The following is a 21,661-nucleotide window of genomic DNA, read 5'->3' on the forward strand; positions in this document are numbered from 1 at the left end:
CCTGGGTTGACCCTTGGTCTCCTAGGGCCTTTACCCAGGTATGTCCTTGGGGTGGGAGCCCTTTCCCATTTTTTCATACTAATTTTTGATACCTTTTAAAAATAAATAAAACAGTGTTTTGGACAGCGAGCGGGAGTTGGCGGCAGCAGCTGTGGTGGGACAGACGAAAGGCAGGCAAGGGCAGGCCGGGCGAGCAGGCGGACCGGCCGACCAGCCAGCCAGCCAACGGCAACGAACTAACCTAGCAATTTACCGCTTACACCTCTGACCAACCGCCCACCAACTTAAGCCAAGCCCGTCCACCGGCCACTCAGGTCCGGCCGGCCGCCGGCCCGCCTGCTGCAGCCGTGGTGGCAGCCCCGGGAGGAGCACTGGCGTCTGTTTCCTTCGATTCTCGGGATTTGAAGATGGCTGCACAGTCAGCGCCGAAAGTTGTGCTAAAAAGCACCACCAAGATGTCTCTAAATGAGCGCTTTCCTAATATGCTGAAGAACAAACAGCCGATGCCAGTGAATATTCGAGCTTCGATGCAGCAACAACAGCAGCTAGCCAGTGCCAGAAACAGAAGACTGGCCCAGCAGATGGAGAATAGACCCTCTGTCCAGGCAGCATTAAAACTTAAGCAGAGCTTAAAGCAGCGCCTGGGTAAGAGTAACATCCAGGCACGGTTAGGCCGACCCACAGGGGCCCTGGCCAGGGGAGCAATCGGAGGACGAGGCCTGCCCATAATCCAGAGAGGCTTGCCCAGAGGCGGACTACGTGGGGGACGTGCCACAAGAACCCTACTTAGAGGCGGGATGTCGCTCCGAGGTCAAAACCTGCTCCGAGGTGGACGAGCCGTAGCTCCCCGAATGGGCTTAAGAAGAGGTGGTGTTCGAGGTCGTGGAGGTCCTGGGAGCTGGGAGAGGGGACCTAGGGCGCGGAGCTATGGGTCGTGGCGGAATCGGTGGTAGAGGTCGGGGTATGATAGGTCGGGGAAGAGGGGGCTTTGGAGGCAGAGGCAGAGGCCGTGGACGAGGGAGAGGTGCCCTTGCTCGCCCTATACTGACCAAGGAGCAGCTGGACAACCAGTTGGATGCATACATGTCGAAAACGAAAGGACACCTGGATGCTGAGTTGGATGCCTACGTGGCACAGACAGATCCTGAAACCAATGATTGAAGCCTACCCGCCCTCCTGTGAGAGACTCTTGTTAAAGTCACCACATCTGTACATAACCTTGAGATAACAGATGAGAAGAAACCTGATTGATGCTGGAAGGACCTATCACAATAGGCTGTGGATTTACTTGCCACCAGTTTGTGCATTTAGTGTGTTCCTTTTACTTTTTTGATACTGTGTTGTATGAAACCCTTTTTTCTTTGACTTGGGTTTTGTTTTGTTATGTTGTTTGGGGTTTTTTTTTTTTTTTTTCCTTCACTGAAATTTCTCCTTGAACGTGAATGTGTTGGCCTTGTGGCTAGGACACGCTCTTCCCACCTCTTTCTCCTGTCACCTGTTATACTGATGTTGTAACATTTCCTCTGTTGGTTTCTGTGCCCCCATGAAACAAGTCCCCGAAAGGAGCCCATCAGTGTTCCTCCCTAATGCATAGGTTTCTGAGAGTTAGGTCTGTTCTACATCATCTTTAATAGCCTCTTAGAAGTGTTTAGAAAACATGGAGCTCAGAAATGGGTTATGCCTTGTTGATATTTTAGTGTAGTAAATTAGGAACATTGACATAGCTACAGGGCCACATAATAGGTTACACATGGTAGCAGTTCTGATTTGATTAAAGTTGCTACCATGCACATTGACACATAACCAGTGTGCTGGGTAGTGTATGTACACTTTCTGTCTTGGAATGAGATTTATAAACTTTCCTCTTGGCTTTGCATCATATCTAAAGAGGTACTATTGGCTTGACTTAGACTTGCCATAGAGAGGAATAAGCCATTTGGTTTGGTGGATGCTTCAGAAGGAGAAAAGAATGGGAGAAAGTTGGCAGGTAACCTGCTGAGAGGGGTCAGAAAATACCCATGCTGAAATGCTATTCTTGTGTTTATCCCAAACCAGTCTGGGGCTTCTCTATTTATTGGCTTTGTTTGACCCTTTTCTTATTTCCCTTGAAGTTTTAAGTTCACCCATATTCTGTCAACTGTTCGAGTTTCCGTGGAATCTTGTATTTCTGGTTCATTATAACAAGAAATTGTTCTCTCAAATCGAAATAAATAAATAAATAAATAAAACAGATAAAGATATAAATACTCTCTCCCGAAGTATTAATCGCTGATAATAGCTTTGTCTCTTATGGTCTCTGTAAGGCTTTATGATTTCTGCCATGGCTAGCATCGTGCCTTCTGCAGACAATCTCCAGAATTCTTGGTTGGTTGAATAAATGAGTCCCCAGAAACTGGCTTTTAATTGAGGACTTTTGGCTTAAGTTAAATGAGTAAAATCCAAACTGAGGAATTTCAGCTGAGAAATATTTCAGGCAGGGAGACCTCCCTGGAGCCATTTGAATCAAGCCAAATTTTATGAAGTATTTGGCCCCCTTTTCTGTCTATTTGTAAATGGCCCTGGAATGGCTGTCACAGACTTTTCTTGGGATAGTTACTGAGAAAAATTGGCAGTTCTTTTCAGAGTTCTTAGAGCAGAGAAGTTTGGAGCTTATGATACTAAAATTTCAGAAGAACTTTTCTACAGCTGTGAAGAGATTCATTTCAATCGAAGTGCCATAGTGAGACATTCTAACAGGCATTTGTAATGATATTTTCTTGTAAATGAGATCACCTGCTGAAAAATCCATCTCAAATCCACAAAAATCACATATGTACAAATTAAAATTCTAAAAATGCATAAAAAACCACTTGAAGTAAAACTGACTGGGTAATAATTGGATTTCTAAAATTATTGGTTATTATGAGAATGGAAATAGTCAATTCTGAAATAAACACACAAAGTCCGTATTAGTGTTCCATAATGTGCTATATTTAAAATGAAAAATGATTTCTAAAAGAAATGTGATTTTATTTTAACATAAATACTGAAAACACATATAATACAATTGTTTTCAAGTACTGTCACCCACATGGACACTTCCCACAAGTGTATTATCGTCTCGGTGCTTCAGTTTATGATGTGGTTTCCGTCTGGTGGTTGGTGTTAAGAAAGGTACTTGCTGGAAAGTAGTCACCAAATTTCTCCTCTTTGGCATTTTGCTGAACCTTGAATCTAGAAAGCAACTGGAGACGTCTTTAATTCCATTCCATAAAATACAGATCAGGCTATGTATTTTATATTTTGACCATTTCAGTGATATGGGAAGCTTTCTTATTTTAACAAAAATCAATCAGTCAGCCTGTATCCTTCCTCTATGGCCATGTCAAAATCAGTTTTGACTATTAGGAAATCTGACCTGGTTTCTCTATCTCTGTGGCCTATTTCTCCTGTATTTTGGCCAGAATGTGTCTCTTAATTTTGGCCTTAGTATTTTCCATCTGCTCTGGGAAGGCTATGGACTGAATGCAAAGTTTGTTTAGCCCACTCTATGTGCCCGCCACTCTTCTAAGACCTGTGACTATAGCAGAAAACAAGAGACAAAAATCACTGCCCTCACAGAGTGTCTGTTCTATGACATGTATAGATATGGTTTGTAAAGACATAAATCATAAAGACTGACATATTTGATGTCATATGCATGTGGAACTTTTGTATAGGTAAAGAGACTCTGAATTTAAAAGACAAATAATTGATGGCTTGGGAGAAAATGGCTGCATCAAAAAGAGTTCTGATAAATCAATAAGGAAGAAAACCAATGGATAAATGTGCAAAAGATATGAGTAGGCATCAATTGTGATGGGCGAGATTTTCCGTTCTTTGTAGTAATAATTGACAGAAGTGGGATTTCATTATTGAAAAATTACCAGTTGTAGACACAAGCAAAGGATGCCCTTTGGAAAACAGAAGTTTCCCAGCTGGAATTCTCCCCAAGTCTCCGAAACCTCTTAGGTGGTGAGGGTCTCCGGCTGAGTTCCTCCCTGTAGTGCCTCACAGGGTCCGTGTGCTGAGTATGGCTGCCATCTTGTGATTCTGCTTAGAAACTGCACATTCCCTGCATTTTTGGAAGAGGGAGAAAAATGGACCTTTTCCCAGCAATATCGCTCCCAACCCATTCACCACTGACTCTCACATCATAAAAATTCCCAGGATTAATTTAAGCACTGCAGGTTGATCAGTAGAGTATTTTTAGATGAGACTGCATCACTGCTCAAATTGCAGTAATGACAGTTTATAGTGATAGGCATATTGTTTTTGACTTTCCGTTATCCGTGGTAATGTCTTTTCTCCTCTCAGGGATAACGTGCACTGCTCCCTATTTGACTCAGGGCTGATCTCAATGCCAGATTAGTTGCTATACATTTCTGGTCTCTTTTTGTCCCTCCCAAAACTTCAGCCTCTCCTGAAACTTCACCTCTTCCTGCCTTGGCTCATTCTATCCCCCTGACTGGATCACTATATCTTGTTCACAGGGGATATTAATCCTGTTTACCAGTACAAAGGAATAGATGAATCCTGTGAAGATTCTGGAAAAAGTTTTAGCAGGTTTTTCCCCCTCCCTCTGAGCCCTTGGGTGCTGTGTACCCAATCTTCTGGTCTCAGCAAGTTGGCAGCTATGACTCTGGAATGCAAGTTAATTAAATGGTGCTTATATTTAGTTTGGGGCAAGGTTGATTTTTTCCATGTTAGGTTTAGTCTGTGTGGCTTTGTTATACACAATCCTGGTAACTATGGATACTCGGAGAGATTTTACGTAGCTGTGCTGTGAAAGGCACGCGGTGGTAGAAAAGTGGAGGAAGCATGGGAGAGGGAATTCAGGGACCTCTGTGTTCTACCAGTTTGTAAATCATATAACAGGCCACAAACGATTTAACAGTAAAAGTCAACATTCCTGGAGCAATTGACTTCCTTTTCTGTCCACGAGCCAAAGAAAACTTAGGAATTCTGTCTCTGGATGTTATATTGGCTTGTGTGTGTGTTGATCTCTTCAGAACCATGTTCTTTTCCAGTTATCTTAGTTGTTACAAAGAGTCCAGTTGCCCTCTCCTTCCATACCAGAGCAAGCAGTGCTGTGTCCACAAGGTCGGAGAATGAGACCCTCTAACTATTTTTGGTTAACCTTTAAGCACAATGCGTTTTTCAACTCTTTGTGATGGCCATCTTTCAGAAGTGAATTACACACTTCCCAGCCATAGTAAACAGAACATACTGGGCTTTACCCTATTCGGTGCCAGGCGCTTTATTTCGTTACTGATTAATATGCTCAAAGACAATCCCAAAGCAGGCGGAATTCAGATAAGAAGCTCCAAAAGGTTCAATAACTTGCCCAAAGTAGCATAGATAGCTTAATTTAAATCCAAATCTGTAGTTTGTTTGTTTTTTTTTTACAAAATAACTTTTATTTTTGTATCTCAGGGTCATTTTTGTGAATAATTACTTTTCTTGTCTGTAGATCCAGTCAATATCAGTATAGATATGAGGGTGAATGTTTATGAACTAATTTCTTCACCATTGACTTCTTTTCTTTTAATCATAATAGCATTTGTAATTAATGTCATGTGATTGTTTGGGGGTGGGTTAAGCTTGAAGGGTCAGATAGCTAGGTTTTCCCAACACTGCCTTGACCCAGCCATTGGAATGCCTGTTGTTCCCATGGGCTACCGTGCGGGGGCAAATGAGTGGGATTTGTTGCCAACAGCTAAGAGCATGGAGATTAGAGAGGGTCTTGGGCAGAGTTCTAACCTAGGTCTTCAGAATCTTGGCATCCAGCTACTGGCTGGGGGATCTGGAAGTTAGGTGAGATCCTACAGTATCCTGACAGTGAATTTTTAAGAATGATAATGCTGGGGGCCGCCCCGGTGGCGCAGCAGTTAAGTGCGCACATTTCGCTTTGGCGGCCCGGGGTTCACCGGATCCATCCCGGGTGCGGACATGGCACTACTTGGAAAGCCATGCTGTGGCAGGCATCCCACATATAAAGCAGAGGAAGATGGGCACGGATGTTAGCTCAGGGCCAGTCTTCCTCAGCAAAAAGAGGAGGATTGGCAGCAGTTAGCTCAGGGCTAATATTCCTCAAAAAACCCCACAAAGAATGATAATGCTTTGGAATACCTTGAGTTACAGTAATTAACAATAGACGGTAGGTGGAAAAATGATATAGGATAGTCTTCATGGGACTGGAAGTGAAATTTTAGACATTAGGGTAGAATGGTAATCTATTCTTGAAGGTATTTTTTGAAGTTCTTTTCACAGTAAATTCTAAATATATATGTATATTCTACTTCTGGGTCTCAGGCCACCCAGTATTACAAAGTCGTAGACCATTTATTGTAGCTTTTAGATTGTAAATACAAAAAATGGACTAAAATAAAAGAAAGTGGGATTAAAATTAAATTTGGTTCAGAGTTGAAAATGAAGTCCACAAACTATAAACCCATAAAATGAAATCAGTGCAATCCGTATAGCCCAACAAGCAAGAAAAATCACAGGGGATAGCTCTTCAAACTGGTTACTTTTCTCTGTTCCTCTTTCTCATAAGTCTTTCATAGATGTGACTGAGTTACACATTTAATAAAGGTCTGGAAAAATGTTTATATGGATCACTTTTCAGGTACTACTATATGCATGCAAGAGACCATTTTCTTTGCAAATCATATCGATTTCCTTTATTTCTGTTAGATTTATTTGCAAGCTCTAACTCTTTTATAGAAGACATACTACATTTGTTTGAAATTTGTCAAAGGTAGTGTATTTCTTGTTCCATCATTATCATTTTGTGATTCCCAGTGAATAATTGCGAAACATCATTTGAGACAGTTTTATGTTTGGAGAAAATCTCAAAAATATTTTAAAGTGCCTTTAAATGATAACAACTTATTTAGAAAATAAGGTGTTTATTTCCTAAGGCAAATTCAGAAAGTAGCACCTCCCCAAAAAACCCTATGTATTTGAGTATCTCTGAATTTAGAAATCTCTGCTTGCCTTGTTGAGAGGAGAGACTATAAACATACAGTTTGTAGATTGTCTGTGTTCTTTAAAAACTTGAAATTATATTATTGTACTTATTTGCAGGAAATGATAAATAACAGAGTCTTGGAATACATCTTATTTTCCAATGATTTTTGACAAAATTGCTTCAGAGTCCTATTTGCGACTTTCAGACACTAAAACTTAAGGTAGTAAACTAGTATATCCTTTTAGTTAGACAATTCCTGTTTGGAAGTTGTTCTTCTTTCCCTTCCTTCCTTCCTTTCCTACTCTCCCTTCTTCCTCCCTTCCTTCCTTCCTCCCTCCTTCCCTTCTTTCCTTTCCTCCTTCCTTTCTTCTTTTCCTTCTGAAATGTTGGATGAATAAAGGTTCTTTTTAAAAAAGTTTCTTTAGATTTCTGCTTGGCAGTGTATTTCTGACAGTCTCTGATCATAAAGCTTGACTTCTTGCTTTTTACTCTATTCTTTCTTTATTTTCCCCTCTGTCTAATTAGATTTAAAATCTACCGAGCAGAGTTTTGTATAACTGTACTTTGTACTGTGATTTTACTAGAGATTTCGAATGATGACATAGAACTGCTTTCTAAACTCTTTACATTCTCTCTCCTATCAGAGTGCTACCAGTTACAGATCTATTTTTGTTTCCTGTTAATGATTTTTAGATCATTTCACAATGACTGATTTTTCCATAGAATGATAGCTCTTCCATTATGCTGTCGGACAGGCAATAAGTATACTTAGCTCTTATTTTCAGGAAGTTAAGCTGAAGGCCAGATGGCAAAGTTTCCATTGAGTCAAGCATAGCATTCATTTCAGCAAAGGCGTTTCAGAGGGAAAAAAATGAGTCAAGGAGGAACTTAGCCTTGAGGATGTTTAATTAGGGGAGTTGTTTTGGACTTCTTTGAACTTTAGTTTGACAGAGATGGTTTGTCTCTAATTAAAACATGTTATATAAGAGGCACAGAGGGACTTGGCACTAAAGAGTTGGACTGTAGTGAGGGGATGGTTGTCCTCACAGCAAGGTAGCCATACAGGTCATAAAAGAGGGAGTCACTGTGGCACTTCTATCTTTAGAATATCTAAGTTAAGGGCCCTTTAAATGCACTTATTCAACAGGCATTTACTGACCACTTACCATGTACTAAGTTAGAATGAACAACTGTCAGTTAAAAGATGCTAATAAAGTCCTTTGGTCCCAGGATAGTGAACGAAAAATCTGTGTAATAGAGCAATTTACTAAGAAAACAAAAAGGATGTGTGTTATCATCTGTGTATTCTCAGAAAAGGGAGACCAGCATTGAGGAGAGAAGTTGTGAGCTGAGATGGTGTGGGATCGCCGAGAGTGGAGTGGCATAGGGGAGGTGTTTGGAGGGTAGAGGTGGACACAGAGGATGTAGGATTCATCCCCTGAGGCTTGGATGGGGACTGGGTTTGGGGATGACCCTCACATAGCAGGAATTAGTGCTCACTTGCTTGGGAGAAGAGGCAGGATCTCAGAGGGGAATGGCTGAGTGGGGCAGCCAGGAAAGCTGATGTTGGGGACCATGGCCCTGCACCCTGGCGTGGCACAGTCATAATGGAGTGGTCTGTCTAGCATAAACCCTAAGGGCTTAGAACCATGAGCCCCTCAGCAATTCTCTGAAGAATTGAAAGCTAGAGCCCCTTTCTTGGTTCTTCCCTTAGATTCTTGTTCCACCCTAAGGAGGGAGAGGCCCTTGCAAAACATGCCTGAATATTTCTTATCACCTTTTTGAGTGGGAAGTGTGAATTGATTTGATTTAGAAAAACAAAATGATGTGGCATTTCTTGTGCCTCAGTGTGACAGAGTTCGATCCATGCCCACCGCACCTTCGAGCAGGACCATTCTGAGCTCAGTTGTGGTTCCAGGTCTCCCTTCTCACTCTTCTCACGTTTTATACCTTTCTTGAGCTGTCCTGCCTCCCTCTGCCCCACCTCAAAAGTTACTACTCCTGGGTCCCATTCTTTCAAGTCTAAATATAATGAAAAGCTAAACTATCTATAATTAAATTCAGAACTAAATATTCATAGCTAAAAAATTGAATTGAAATGTAAGCTCTCTCAGACTTTAACTGAATGCGTAAAGTTTTTAGGTTGAAGGGGTTTTTAAACTTGTTTCTGGGAACAAAAATCCATTTTCAAAGGAAATTTTACCTGGACTCAAATGTATAAAGCAAACACAGTAGAGCTATCTGGTTGAAGTGGAATAGGGCACTGAAGACACTCTGTGAACCATGATGTGGCCTCCAAATCCTTTCCTTGCTATCCTAGAGTTCTTCTGAAAACCACCATTTTAACCTAAGGAGTGGGTAGTGTGGGTGTAAGTGTTGGGAGAATGCTAGACACATCATCACAGGCCAGTGGGGAAGATGATTTTATATAGAAGGATCTTTTATATTCATTGTCCTGACACATGAGCAAATGCTGCTCAGAAGCCAGACTTGCCTGCAGGTTTGAGGGGGTATCCCACTGTAACACAGAAGGATTTTAATATTTCATCAGCAGTTTATTCCCCTAGCAATTAAAGGGATAAAATTGTAAGATATTTATTGCCTTTAAACATGTAGGACCAAGAAATAGGAATGATCATGTACTCCTGCTGGGCACCTTATATTCTCAGTCTTCATTTAGTCATTCATCAAATATTTAATTCTATTCTAGACTCAGGACACAGCAGTGAGGAAAACTGATAAAGAGCCTTCTCTCAAGGAGCTGACATTCTAGGAGGGGGAGAGAGACAATAAGCAAACAAATGACTATCTTCTACTAATATAAATGATGTGAGTTATAAAGAAACAGGGTTTTGCTTTTTGTTTTTGTGTTGTGCAGGCTGCAGTTCTAATGGTCTTGAGCATCAGTGCCATTAGAAGTGAGTAGCATGGTGCGCCATATTGAACAGATGTCTAGTAGATGTTGAAGAAGATGCAGAAGACAATAAGAAGGATTTCTCACCTGGAAGATGGACATTTCTTCGGAGGGAGCCACATTTTAGTCATGGGGTTAGTGAGACAGACAGATAAAAGGCTGGCTTCATTTTTAGATTGTAAATACATTCCCGATGTCAATGATCCTCCATCCCTGAGCTCAAGAGTGGCCGTTGTTACTTTGACCCTAACCAACTTGTAGGCAGAACTTAGTACCACACTATGCTCTCCACATAGAATGTACTGTACTCACACAAAAGCATTAAAAAATGCTTATTTTTTAATCCCACTTCCCTTGTAATGTACTACTGCATTTATTTGTTCTCTTCAGCAAACAAAGAATTATCCTTTCTCTTTGAGCTACTTTTTCTCCCTCAGTCTCTCTTAAATGTACTCCAGCCAGATTTTTGTCCTCACCACTCCACTGAAACTGCTCTTATCAGGGTCCCCACTGAGCTCCATATTGCCAAATCTGATTGTAATTCTCAGTTTTGTCTTACCCATCAGCAGCATTTGGCGTGGTTGATCATTTCTTCCTCTTTGATACGCTTGGCTTCCAGGATACCACGCTCACTGCTGGTTTTCCTCCTACCACACTGGCCAATCCTTCTCAGTCTCTTTGCAGGGTTCTCCTCTTCCTTATAGCTATCAAATATGGGGTTTAACAGCTCAGACCTCATTCATCGTCTCTTCACCATCTCACTAATTCTCACTCTTCACTAACCATTCCCTTGGTGATCTCATCCAGGCACACTGACTTTAAATCGATTTTCTGATGACTCACACATTTATATTATTTCCCCACCATCTTGCTCCTCCAGTAGCCTTGCCCATCTCAGTGGATAGCAGTTCCAGTCTTCTGTCTGGCTGAAAACTTGAAGTCACCATTGGCTCTTATCTTCCCTCACAACTTCCGTCTAATGGACTAGGAAACCCTACTAGCTCTACTTCAAAATACATCCGGCATCCCAGAATGTCTCAGAACCTCCACTGCTACCTGCTCGGAGCCGGCAACATCTCTTTCTGGATTACTTCAATAACCTCCTAAATGTTTCCCTACAGTTTTCTTTGCTCTTCTGGAGTATTTTCAACACAACAGGCAGAGATCCTTGAAAATGATCTTGCCACTCTTTACTCAAATCTTGCAATGACTCTTTGTTTTTTTATCTAAGTTACAAAGTCCTGATAAAGCCCTCCATGCTTGGGCCCTTCCTTCTGCTCTGCCTTATCTCTTGCTGTTCTCTCCCTCACTCTCTCTACTGTAGCCACACAGGTCTCCTTGCTGTTTCTGACACCTGCCAGGCATGCTCTGGCCTGAGGGCCTTTGCACTGGCACTTCCTTCTGCTGAAATCTTCCCCCGAGATTTGGTTAACTCCCTCACCTCTTTCAAATTGTCGCTCAAATGTCAGCTTTCAGTGAGGCCTGCCCCAGCTCCCTAATTGATTTTGGCACCTGTCCTACCCCAAGCCCACATCTGCTAGCTCTCTTAATCTGTTGTACTCTTTTTATTTTCATAGCACTTATTACCTTCTGATGTAATATGTAACAATTGTCTTATTTATTGGTATTATTTTTTGCTCTAGAATATATCTCCACAATGCAGGATCTACTCTGTATTCAACGATATATTGCAAGCTCCTGGGAGAGTGCCAAATTGGCTAAATAAATGAGTGAAAAAATTAGAGAGCATCATAAGCTTTGCCAATTCCATGTGGCAGATAGAGGAAATGATTACGCCTCCCATTCCTCAGAAAACAACTTGAAACATCCAACTAGATATTTCTGTCTTCAGAGAGTCTTCTCTTTATGGTGTGCCTCAAGGAGACTCAACCAACTCTTTTTACTTACCTTTCTCCCAAGACAGTGCCCAGCTGCACTGGCTCCTCTCTTTCCCCATGGGCATCCTCACTCCTTTCATACACAGAGCTTTCTGATACCCATACTTGCCTACCCCAAACATCTTAATGTTCAACACAAGGAATGACCTTCCAGTTAGTATGACCTAGAAGGCTGGGTAAGGACCAAGTTGGACACTTGAGCATACCCTTGGATTTTCTCTCTCCTCTCTCATCTCTTATGTTTCACCTCAGTCTTTTTTGTTTTTTTTGCTGGGAAAGAGTTGCCCTGAGCTAACATCTGTTGCCAATCTTCCTCTTTTTGTATGTGATCTGCCACCACCACGTGGCCACTGACAGACAAGTGGCGTAGGTCCATGCCTGGGAACTGAACCTGGGTCACTGAAGTGGAGTGCACCGAACTTAACCACTAGGCCACCAGGGCTGGCCCTCACCTCAATCTTTTTTATCAACCTATTATGCCAAGATATGCAATGCTCTCCCCAAGAGGAATTCTTGTATGACTGCTAAAAGATTGCACTCATTCTTTTTCATCTAGTCAAACAACGTTGTGAAAGGTAAAGCAACAATGGTTTATACTAACTTAATTTCGAGCAGCATGTGGAATGAAGGACTGACAGGCTCTTAGTTCAGGCTCAGGTGATGACCCAATATGCCCGGTCAGCTTTCTCCTCAGAGGTAGAGTTGAACCTGAGCTTCAGGCTTTAAACAAGGGCTCAAAGGCAGGGTGCATGAGGAAACTATACAGTCAGAGATTGGTGAGTAATTTCTGAAAAAGACTCTAAAAGTTAGTGACGAGTAGTGAGAGCATTTACCAATATAAATGCTGCCCATAATACACAGGCAGAGAGAACTGAGAAGCCTGGAAACAGTTGCAGAAAATCTAAAGGTCATCTCAGGCTGTGGATGTCATTTCAGCAGTCTGTTATCAGGGACAAGAATTCTGAAAAGAGCTGATCATCTTCATGAGTATATACTCTTTAGAATCCATGTAGTTCTGAAATCCAGGTTATTCATAATTGTCCCCACCATTTGGTCATGTAATCTAGTGTCTTAGGCAATATACCCTTGTATACCCTTATCGTTGCCTTAATATTAATTAATTGTCACATGTGTAAATGGAAGTCAACTTTGTTGGTAAACCATCTATAGTTGGTAAAATATCTTTATTAGATGCTGATCAGTAGAATATATGCTACATGAAGATGGGGAATTATTTTTATTTTCTTCTTTGCTGTATCCCCAGGTGCTAGAATAATGCCTAGCATGTAGTAGATACTCAGTAAGTATTTGTTCATTTAACAAATGAATCTTCCATTGATCAATCTGCCATTAGTTTAAAGTCCAAAATATACCTGTAAGAATTATAGATGATTTTAGTGGATATGGTGTCAAGATTGTATAGCATGACTTCACCTCAGGGGATCTCCCTTGTCATCTTAAGGATTAGGTCTAAAGTCTGTTGGAAGATGATTGGCATAAGACAGTGAAATTTATGGTTGAAAAAAATCTCTTCAGAAACTTGTTAAGAGCTCTCTCAGTGGGTTCTCCGAAAAACTCAGAGCTGACATGGAATGTCATCTCATCCAGTCCAGTTCCCCTGAAGGACAGACATTGATCTTTTGTTTAGAGAAAAAAAATATGGCAAGTTTGAACTTGTACTTGAACCTGGTGCCCTTGAACTGACTACACAACTACCTCTGTATCAGAAACAGAGGTTGGATGTGGTGTGGCAGATGGACACTGCAGCCCTGTCCTCATGATTCTGGGGTGGTTTTCACCTCTTCCCAGCTACACGGCTTTGAGCAATTGCTGTCTTGAGCACACAATTCTCCAGTTCCTCTATTTGTAAACTATCAGCTCCCCCAAGGACGTTGTGCTGGAATGCCCACCTGTCTACTTTATGGGCTGCCTGGAAAGTCCAGATAAGATTTGTTTGAAGTACTTTGCTAGTTGAACAGTTTTACACAAATAAAAATGGACATTCTGGATATAGTTTAAGGAGAAATCAAGCAGAGAATATACAAAAAGTTATTCTAATTTTACAAAAATAATGTTGATTAATGAAACTGTGAACTTCTTAAAAAAAGAATAAAGACACAAATTTATAGTGTCCTAAAATCAAGGGCAGCCACATCTCCCGCTGAGGAACCACACAAAAGAAGTCAGTTTCTGCTGAATCAGCCAAGACATGAGATATCGATAATCAAAACAATGCAAGCAATGCCATGTTTTAAATTTGATCCAGATTTGACATAACCATACACAAGAATGGCTTTACTGGAGTAAAATATATAGGGTCTTAAAGACGAAAACGAGATATTGGGAGCTATTTACTGTTGAGCTTTCAGCTACATCTCCTGAGGAATCACCAGAGCCATAAGGTGGGGAATGCAATAATTCTTCGGAGGCATTGCAGCTGCCGAAATGCAGACAGATGGAATTCCTGCACTCTCCAGTATAGTGCAGGAACAATCTCACAATAGGATAAACACCCATTCCTTGAAATTTCCTCTTAACCCTGGAGAGAAGACATTGTACAGACTGGCTGCTAAAATCTTAGTGTTTGGGATTTTCATTTTATATCTGGTTTCCTGTGTAGCCTTTAGGAGCCTATCTCTGTGGCTATAGGACTGCAGTCCTGTGCCAAATCCTCTAAGGCTATACAAAACATAAACATGGTTCATATCTTGACAGTTGAAGTCCATAGATGTCATTTATATTGATACTGAAATCTTAGTACCCCAGGCTTTGCTGTTGGCAACAAACAAAATGGAAAACCAGACTTTTGTCTGTGAAGACTGCACATGATGTGGTAGCATAAGAAACTTACCAGTTCAACTAGTACTTCATGTTCAGCAAATCAAAACTCTGATTTCCTTGATAGCATTGGAAAATAATTCATTCATTGCATTTTTTTCTTTGCTTTCTGGCCATATATTTTGCTCCATTGAGACGGATGTGACTCTTTCCCGTCAAATATTGATTGCAAACCTCCTCAGTGCCAGCCACTCTGCTGGGGCCAGGCATGGGCTGCACTTTTCTGAATTTCAATCTCTGAGTTAAAACGTGCCATATTTGCTGGTTCCCTTTAGTTAGTCAACAGGGTTCGTCTCGTCAAGGAGTATGTGCTTTAGTGACATACAGCACTATGACAGTGTACAGGCAGCTGACCACACAACTGATCACAACAGCTTTTGTGGGGAGAGGGAGACAAAGAGAGACAGAGATGTCTTCAAAGGTTGTATTTATCTACTGTTGTTCTGAATTGGGAACTCATGAGAAAAGTTAGTTTTTTCCTGATTAAAAAAAAAATAATACATGATCATTATAAGAACATCGCGAAATACAATGAAGTAACTAAAAATGACTTTTAATCCTAATCCCAGGGATAATCATTGTAACTTTTGATATGCTTCTTTCCAGGCCAAATTACATTGTGCTTTTTTAGAACCAAATGGTGTTTTTCCACTTAAATTATCTTGAACTTTTTCCCAGGACATCAAGTATTTTCTACAGTATATTTTTCGATGGCTGTAACGGTATTCCTTAGCATGGAGGTACCCAAATGTATTTAACTAGTCCCCTAGTAGTGCATATCTGTTATTTCACAGTTTCCTTATTATCAACCATGATGGTATGAATATCCCTAAAAATAAAAAGTTACACTTATTTATAATAATTTCCTTTTATGAAAGAAGAAATAAGATTGCTGGGTCAAAGGTTTTACACATTTAAAAGGCAGTCGATGCACATTACCAAATATTTAAGTGTATTTTAACACCCATTTTGTTGAACTGATTTATCCTTCTCTTTTTTTTCCTGAAGAAGAATAGCCCTGAGCTACCATCTGTTGCCAATCTTCCTCTTTTTTTGCTTGAGGAAGATTAGCCCTGAGCTAAAATCTGTGCCAATCTTTCTCCACTTTATCTCCTGGTTGCTGCCTCAGCATGGCTGCTGAGTGGTGTAGGTCCTCGCTGGAGATCCAAACCCGAGAACTCAGGCCACCAAAGTGGAGAGCGCTGAACTTAACCACTATGCCAAGGGGCTGGTCCCTGAGCTGATTTGTCCTTTCATTAATGGTTTCCCTGAAAAGCAATCTTTCTAGCTTTTTATCTTACTTTTATGGTCTATTGTAGTTGTGAAACAATTGAATATTTGTTGAATTTTGAGAAGAAAAAGAGCCCCATCTACTAAAAGCAAAAAATACCAAAATGTAACTGTGTTAAGGAAAAGACAAGAATGAAAATATTATTAGCCAATGTTATTTCACATTTCTTATGCCAAAATTGACTGGCATTTTTAGCTGGCATTTTTATTAAACAAGTAAAATACATTTCAAATACAGGACATAGGGTCTCCATGCCTGTTTCAAGCACACATCAATTTATTCTTTTTATTGTAACTTTCTCTGTGCAACATTGAGTGGTTGTAGAAGGAGAGTTTTTTTTTTTTTTTTAACGTTTGTTCAGTTAATAACACTTCACTCTGAAATACTTTTCAGTTATTAAGAAAAATGCTCACATTTGGTATTTTCCTCACATACATCGTGCAAGTGATGAGACTATTCTCCTGTGCTCTGAACAGGGGGCGTCTCACTCTGCAAGCCCACGGGTGGATTTTCTTTGCTTTTCTCAAGCGAACACTCTTTGTATTATTCTTTCACAGTTAATGGCCTAGAGGATCAAAGGAAAATTGGTGACAGTGAAACTGAGGGAATTTGGAAATGAGTCTGTTGAATAGCATGGGAAGGTGTTTTTCTGTTTGCTGTCTGGCTCTCCTAATTTTAAGACAAAAAAACCCTTCTGACATTGTTTCTGCCCTTTTTTTAGTGCTCTGCGGAGAAAGCGACAGCTTTCTGTGTGCCAGTGGAATCTGCGTCCCCAGGAAACTGCAGTGTAACGGCTACAACGACTGCGGCGACTGGAGTGATGAGGCTCATTGCAGTACGTGCCGGGCTGTTTGGGGGTTGTCTGGGCGCACAGGGATCTATTCAGGGCCTGGAAACCAAAGCTGTTCTGCCGTCAAATCCTGACAACCGGCCGGCATTTGCGCAGATTACTTTCAGTTGGCCTTTCTAAGTGAGCAATTGTGTTCATCTTCCCCCGTGTGAGAGCATTGTTTGCACACCTTTCAAAGGCGTGATTTCATTAGGAACTCAACAGCTAGATGCTGCCTTGGAACAGATCAGGGATTGGAGAGGTTTGGCATAAGGTGTCTGAAAGTTGGGAGAAGGCTTTTCGTTTATTTTGTTTGGATGAGGATTTTTGTTTTTGTTTTGAAAGCTTATGAGTAGAAAGGTCAACTTTTTAAAAAAAGGACATTTTTAATCGGAAAACTTTTCACCCTCATGATTCTTCACGGTCGTAACACAGCAGATGCAAAGCCTCCTGTTTGCCTATGCTTCCTCTAAATCTGGAGATAGTCGACGGCATGAACTGTTTTAAATTCATGGACCCATAGATTCAGCCTTAAACATCCTCAATGTATTTGCCACTGATTTGATTAGCCATTTTGACTGAATGGGTCGATGGTTTGTCCAATACTATATTAGCCTGCTTGGGCTGCCATCCAAAATACCACAGACTGCATGATGTAAGAGGCAGAAATTTATTTTCTCATGGTTCTGAAGGCTGGAAAGTTCAAGATCAAGGTCCAACAGGGTTCACTTTCTGGTGAGAGTTCTCTTCCTGGCTTGTAAGCAGCTGCCACCTCCCTGTGTGCTCACTTGACCTCTTTGGAGGGAGAGAGACAGACAGACGGAGAGGGAGGAGGGGGGAGGGGGAGTGGGAGGGGGAAGGAGGGCAGGATCCCAGCCCTCTTGGGTTAGGGCTCCACTCTTGTGACCTCATTTAACCTCTTTCACCTCCTCACAGGCTCTGTCTCCAAATCCAGTTCAATGTTGGGGGTTAGAGCTTCAACATACGAATTTTGGGAGGGCACAAACATTCAGTCTATAACAAATATATATTCAGATTTCAAGTTGCTTTGCACTTACGCAATAGATAAAAAAGAAAAATTAGCCTCAAGAATACATTGCAGGATCTGCATCCAAAACAGAACTATATCCAATTGTGTTCTAATTGCTGTTGCGTGGTTATATGACCAGCAGTAGTTACTATGGGAGAAACTGTTTTACATCATGCAGGAGTTGCCAATGCTTTATAAGAGCTCACGATTGCTGACCTCAGTTGAGAGCTTCCTCTGGTCTGTTTGCCAGGTGGACCCACTCTTCTTCCATCTGAAGGTCAGGATGCTTATTTGTCATAACTTTTGAAAGGCAGTATATTATGATAATATTTCAGGTCAATGTTTCCCAAACTGGTGTCTAGTACCTGAGTCTTGAAAAATGCTTGAGAAAAAAAGTTTGAGAAATACTCTCTATCAGATCTACTTCTTAGAGAGTTACAACACACATTCATGCATTAAAGCTTCTGAGAAATCTTGCAGTGTAAAAAGAGACATTAATTTTGCTTAACTTGGCCTTTCCTCAAAATTATTTGGTTATATATACCCCCCACCTTTCTTTCTCTCTCTCTTTCTTTCTTTCCTTCTTTTTCTTTCTTTCTCCTTTCTCTTTCTTTTTCTTTCTTTCTTTTTTCCTTTCTTCCTTCCTTCCTCCCTTCCTTCCTTCCTTTCGTCTGTCTTTCTGTCTTTATTCATTCATGAGTTTATTTTTTTACATATCTAGCATCCTGTGGAACTTTAGTTACACCATGAATATTTTCAGAAATGTTTTTACTAATACATTTGTTTTTATAATTTGGAATTCTCTCTTCAGAAAAACCTATGGAACATGATTCTACTCAAAAAGAATTTTTATAGGACGTATATTTACATTAGGGAGCATTGCTGTGGACTTAGAAGAAAATATTGTGCAAAGCAACCACAGTAGGGAATTTAAAGTGATTCAATAAAATTATATCCAATTTATAGGAATTGTGGTGGAATCTGTTGTTTATCTACCAATTATGGCCCACGTTATGGCATGCTTCATATTCCCCATGTGCCTCTATCCCTAGTGGTGGGCCGATTTATCATTCTGGCTTTATCATTTCTGTTCCACAGTTGCACTGAGAATTGCATTTTAAATAGTAAGTGCTTTCTGCTGCATTTGTTGAAATTGAATTTGAAGGAGTAAATTCTCCTAGTCAGTGACTGAGCAAAGAAGGTGTTACTATTCTGTGAGGTATTCAGCAATGTCCTGGGAGCCAAAGAGTTTATTAAGGAAGATATGAGCTCTCCTTGTGAACACACCTCAAAAACAATCTGGTTTGGTCAGTTGAGAAAATACTTTCCCTCGGAATACTTCTACGAAAATGCTCAGTTAGGTATCGAAAGCTTTGCATGCAGTTGTTTCTAACATTCCAAGGACAACATCCACCTCCGAGCTTTAACATTCAGTTAAAGCTTGTGGCATTTCAGCATGCATGTTTATAGAAGGTGCCACCCTCCTGTTGTCACCACCCAGCAGCGAAGTAATAGTGTAAGCCTGAATTAGGGCGTGGATGCAATCAGAGCATGAATGCAGCCCACAGATACTCCTAAGGGGAGCAGAAGGTTTTGCCTCATTGGGCTTTCCCAGGGAGGAGCGGAAGGAAGTGCTGGGCTCCTAAGGTTCTGGCAGGTACACGAGGAGGAGGACTGCCAGAAAAGATCATGCTTCCGTGGATGAGAGGCAAAAATGGTCTCTTGCTAATGGTCTTTTAACTGCTTCTTTTTTTCTTTTTGCTTTTTCTCCCCAAGTCCCCCCAGTACGTGGTTGTATATTTTAGTTGTGGGTCCTTCTAGTTGTGGCATGTGGGATGCTGCCTCAACATGGCCTGACGAATGGTGCCATGTCCTCGCCCAGGATCTGAATTGTCGAAACCCTGGGCCGCCGAAGCGGAGCACGGGAACTTAACCACTAGGCCACAGGGCCAGCCCCTCTTATCTGCTTTTATAAGACACGGGTCTAATTAGGCTGTTGTATAGTTTATTGACTTGTTCATTTATTTTTTAGTCCTCTTCAAAGGGAGGAAGGGAAGGGATTTATTATTTGTGAGCTCCCTAATCAACTGTGCTGGAAGCACGTAGCTACATGATCTGGTTATCAGCAAAGTAGGTATTAGCCCCTTTTATGCAGGTGTAGAGCTGAGACTTGGGGCCATGAATAAATTTGCCAGTTGTTCCAAGTGCTAGATTTGAACCCGCTCTTCAGTGTTCCAAATCTACTGCTATTTTCCCTAAACTCTGCTGCCTTTGACTTACCCTTATCCATAAAAGTTCAGATTTGGTGAATGATTACATTCTGATCACTCGTGACAGGAAAACGTTTAACTGTTTTGGACCCTGCATTACGCTTTGGGAGGCAATTGACTATTACCACGTCACTCAAGGATCTGGGACGGCTGACTTTAACTAATGTTGTTGTGTTTATCAGCCCCTTCCTAAGTATTTGCGGAATGAACAGATTTCCAACCACCTGGAACACTTTTAATGGTGAAGTGAAAAGATTTTTAAAAATTAGGAAAAGTTTTCTTTTGAAAACTTCCGGCTCTGTGACTTTCGGCAGGCTGCTCCCCTAATCCTCAGTTTCTCTGTCATCAAGTCTGGCTGCACGTTAGCATCTCCGGGAGGCCCCAGCTGCAGGGATTCAAGTTCAGTTGTTCAGGACGCTGGGCCCAGACACAGCACCTTAGCAAAGCCACCCAGGTGATTCTAATGTGTAGCCAGATGTGAAACCACTGGATCAGAAGGTGTCTGGTGTCTCCTTTGGTGCTAACAGTCTATAATCTTTTGATTCTAAAAGAAGTTCTAGAACAGTGCCTGGTACATAGCAGGTGCTTAGCAAATAAGTCAAGAAAGCCCCAAGCACAGTAACTGCCACAAAGTTCATACACTTTATGCCACCTAAAACCACCGTCAAATACTTCTGGAAATCATTTGCTCTGAATTTTTGGTAAAATTGGTTGACTTATTTTTGAGGACTGTGGTTAACTAATTATACTGAGTGGAACACAGGGGAGTGGTTAATAATATAAGTTCTTGAGACAGGCTGCCTGGGTGCCCCTCTCTTCTTTGCCATTTCCTGCGTCTGTGAACTTGGGAAAGGTATGCAGTCTCTCTGTGCCTCACTTTCCTTGTCAGTGCAATAGAAGCAATAATAGTCACTATTGCTGGCATTGTTGTGCAGAATGAATCATTGCATGCAGAGCACGTAGACCGGTGTCTGCGATACAATAACTCTTACGGAGTGTTAGGGTTTATGATGTGATTGTGGTGGCTGTTACTGTTGTTCCTCACACACCCCCTACCCCCTACCCGCCTACCATGCCTACTCCCCCCACCTCCCAGCACCTCTCACCTCCAGGATGCAGAGCTGACCACTGGAAGTCATGAGGACAGCTGAGAAAGGTCAGGTGATCCGTGTAGAAGAGAGAGAAACGCTAAAATAGACAGAAAAATTTAAAAGCAGCACCACGTGAAGCTAGTTTACAAAGGAAGCAACCCAAACAGCACAAAATAAAAATTGATGTTTCTGTGTCATTAAAAATGACTGTATTTTCCATACTCTGTTTACTAAGACAGAGAGGCAAATAAATACTGGAAAGATTTCCATCAAAATAATAAAAATAAAAATATGTCATTCTACGCTGACGGAAGAAGCTTCAGATGTCTGGAAAATTTTCTTGTTTAGGGGCAATCTGATTATAGTGAATGAATCAAACTATTGAATATTCTTGAATTTCTGCTCTGTGTGAAGCATGTTCTAGGTACCTAGTAAATATAAAAAATGTTAAGACAGTTTCCTTCTTCATGAGGCTTTTAGTCTAATCAGGGACCCAACATATAAAC

The 21,661-nt window shown here is 41.2% G+C and overlaps 1 protein-coding gene and 1 pseudogene across 3 annotated transcripts in view; both read left to right on the plus strand.

Moving 5' to 3' along the window:
• Positions 1 to 21,661, plus strand: part of CORIN (corin, serine peptidase) — a 210,588-nt gene that overhangs the window by 112,373 nt on the left and 76,554 nt on the right. For all 3 annotated transcript variants that reach the window (XM_046649906.1, XM_046649904.1, XM_046649907.1), the window contains exon 6: positions 16,657 to 16,770. In XM_046649906.1, the coding sequence (XP_046505862.1) occupies positions 16,657 to 16,770 (114 nt within the window). The remainder of the gene's footprint in view (positions 1 to 16,656; positions 16,771 to 21,661) is intronic.
• LOC124232948 (chromatin target of PRMT1 protein-like) lies at positions 302 to 1,493 on the plus strand (annotated as a pseudogene).

The sequence above is a fragment of the Equus quagga genome, unplaced genomic scaffold, assembly GCF_021613505.1.
Source record: "Equus quagga isolate Etosha38 unplaced genomic scaffold, UCLA_HA_Equagga_1.0 146_RagTag, whole genome shotgun sequence".
In the NCBI taxonomy this organism is placed as follows: Eukaryota; Metazoa; Chordata; class Mammalia; order Perissodactyla; family Equidae; genus Equus; species Equus quagga.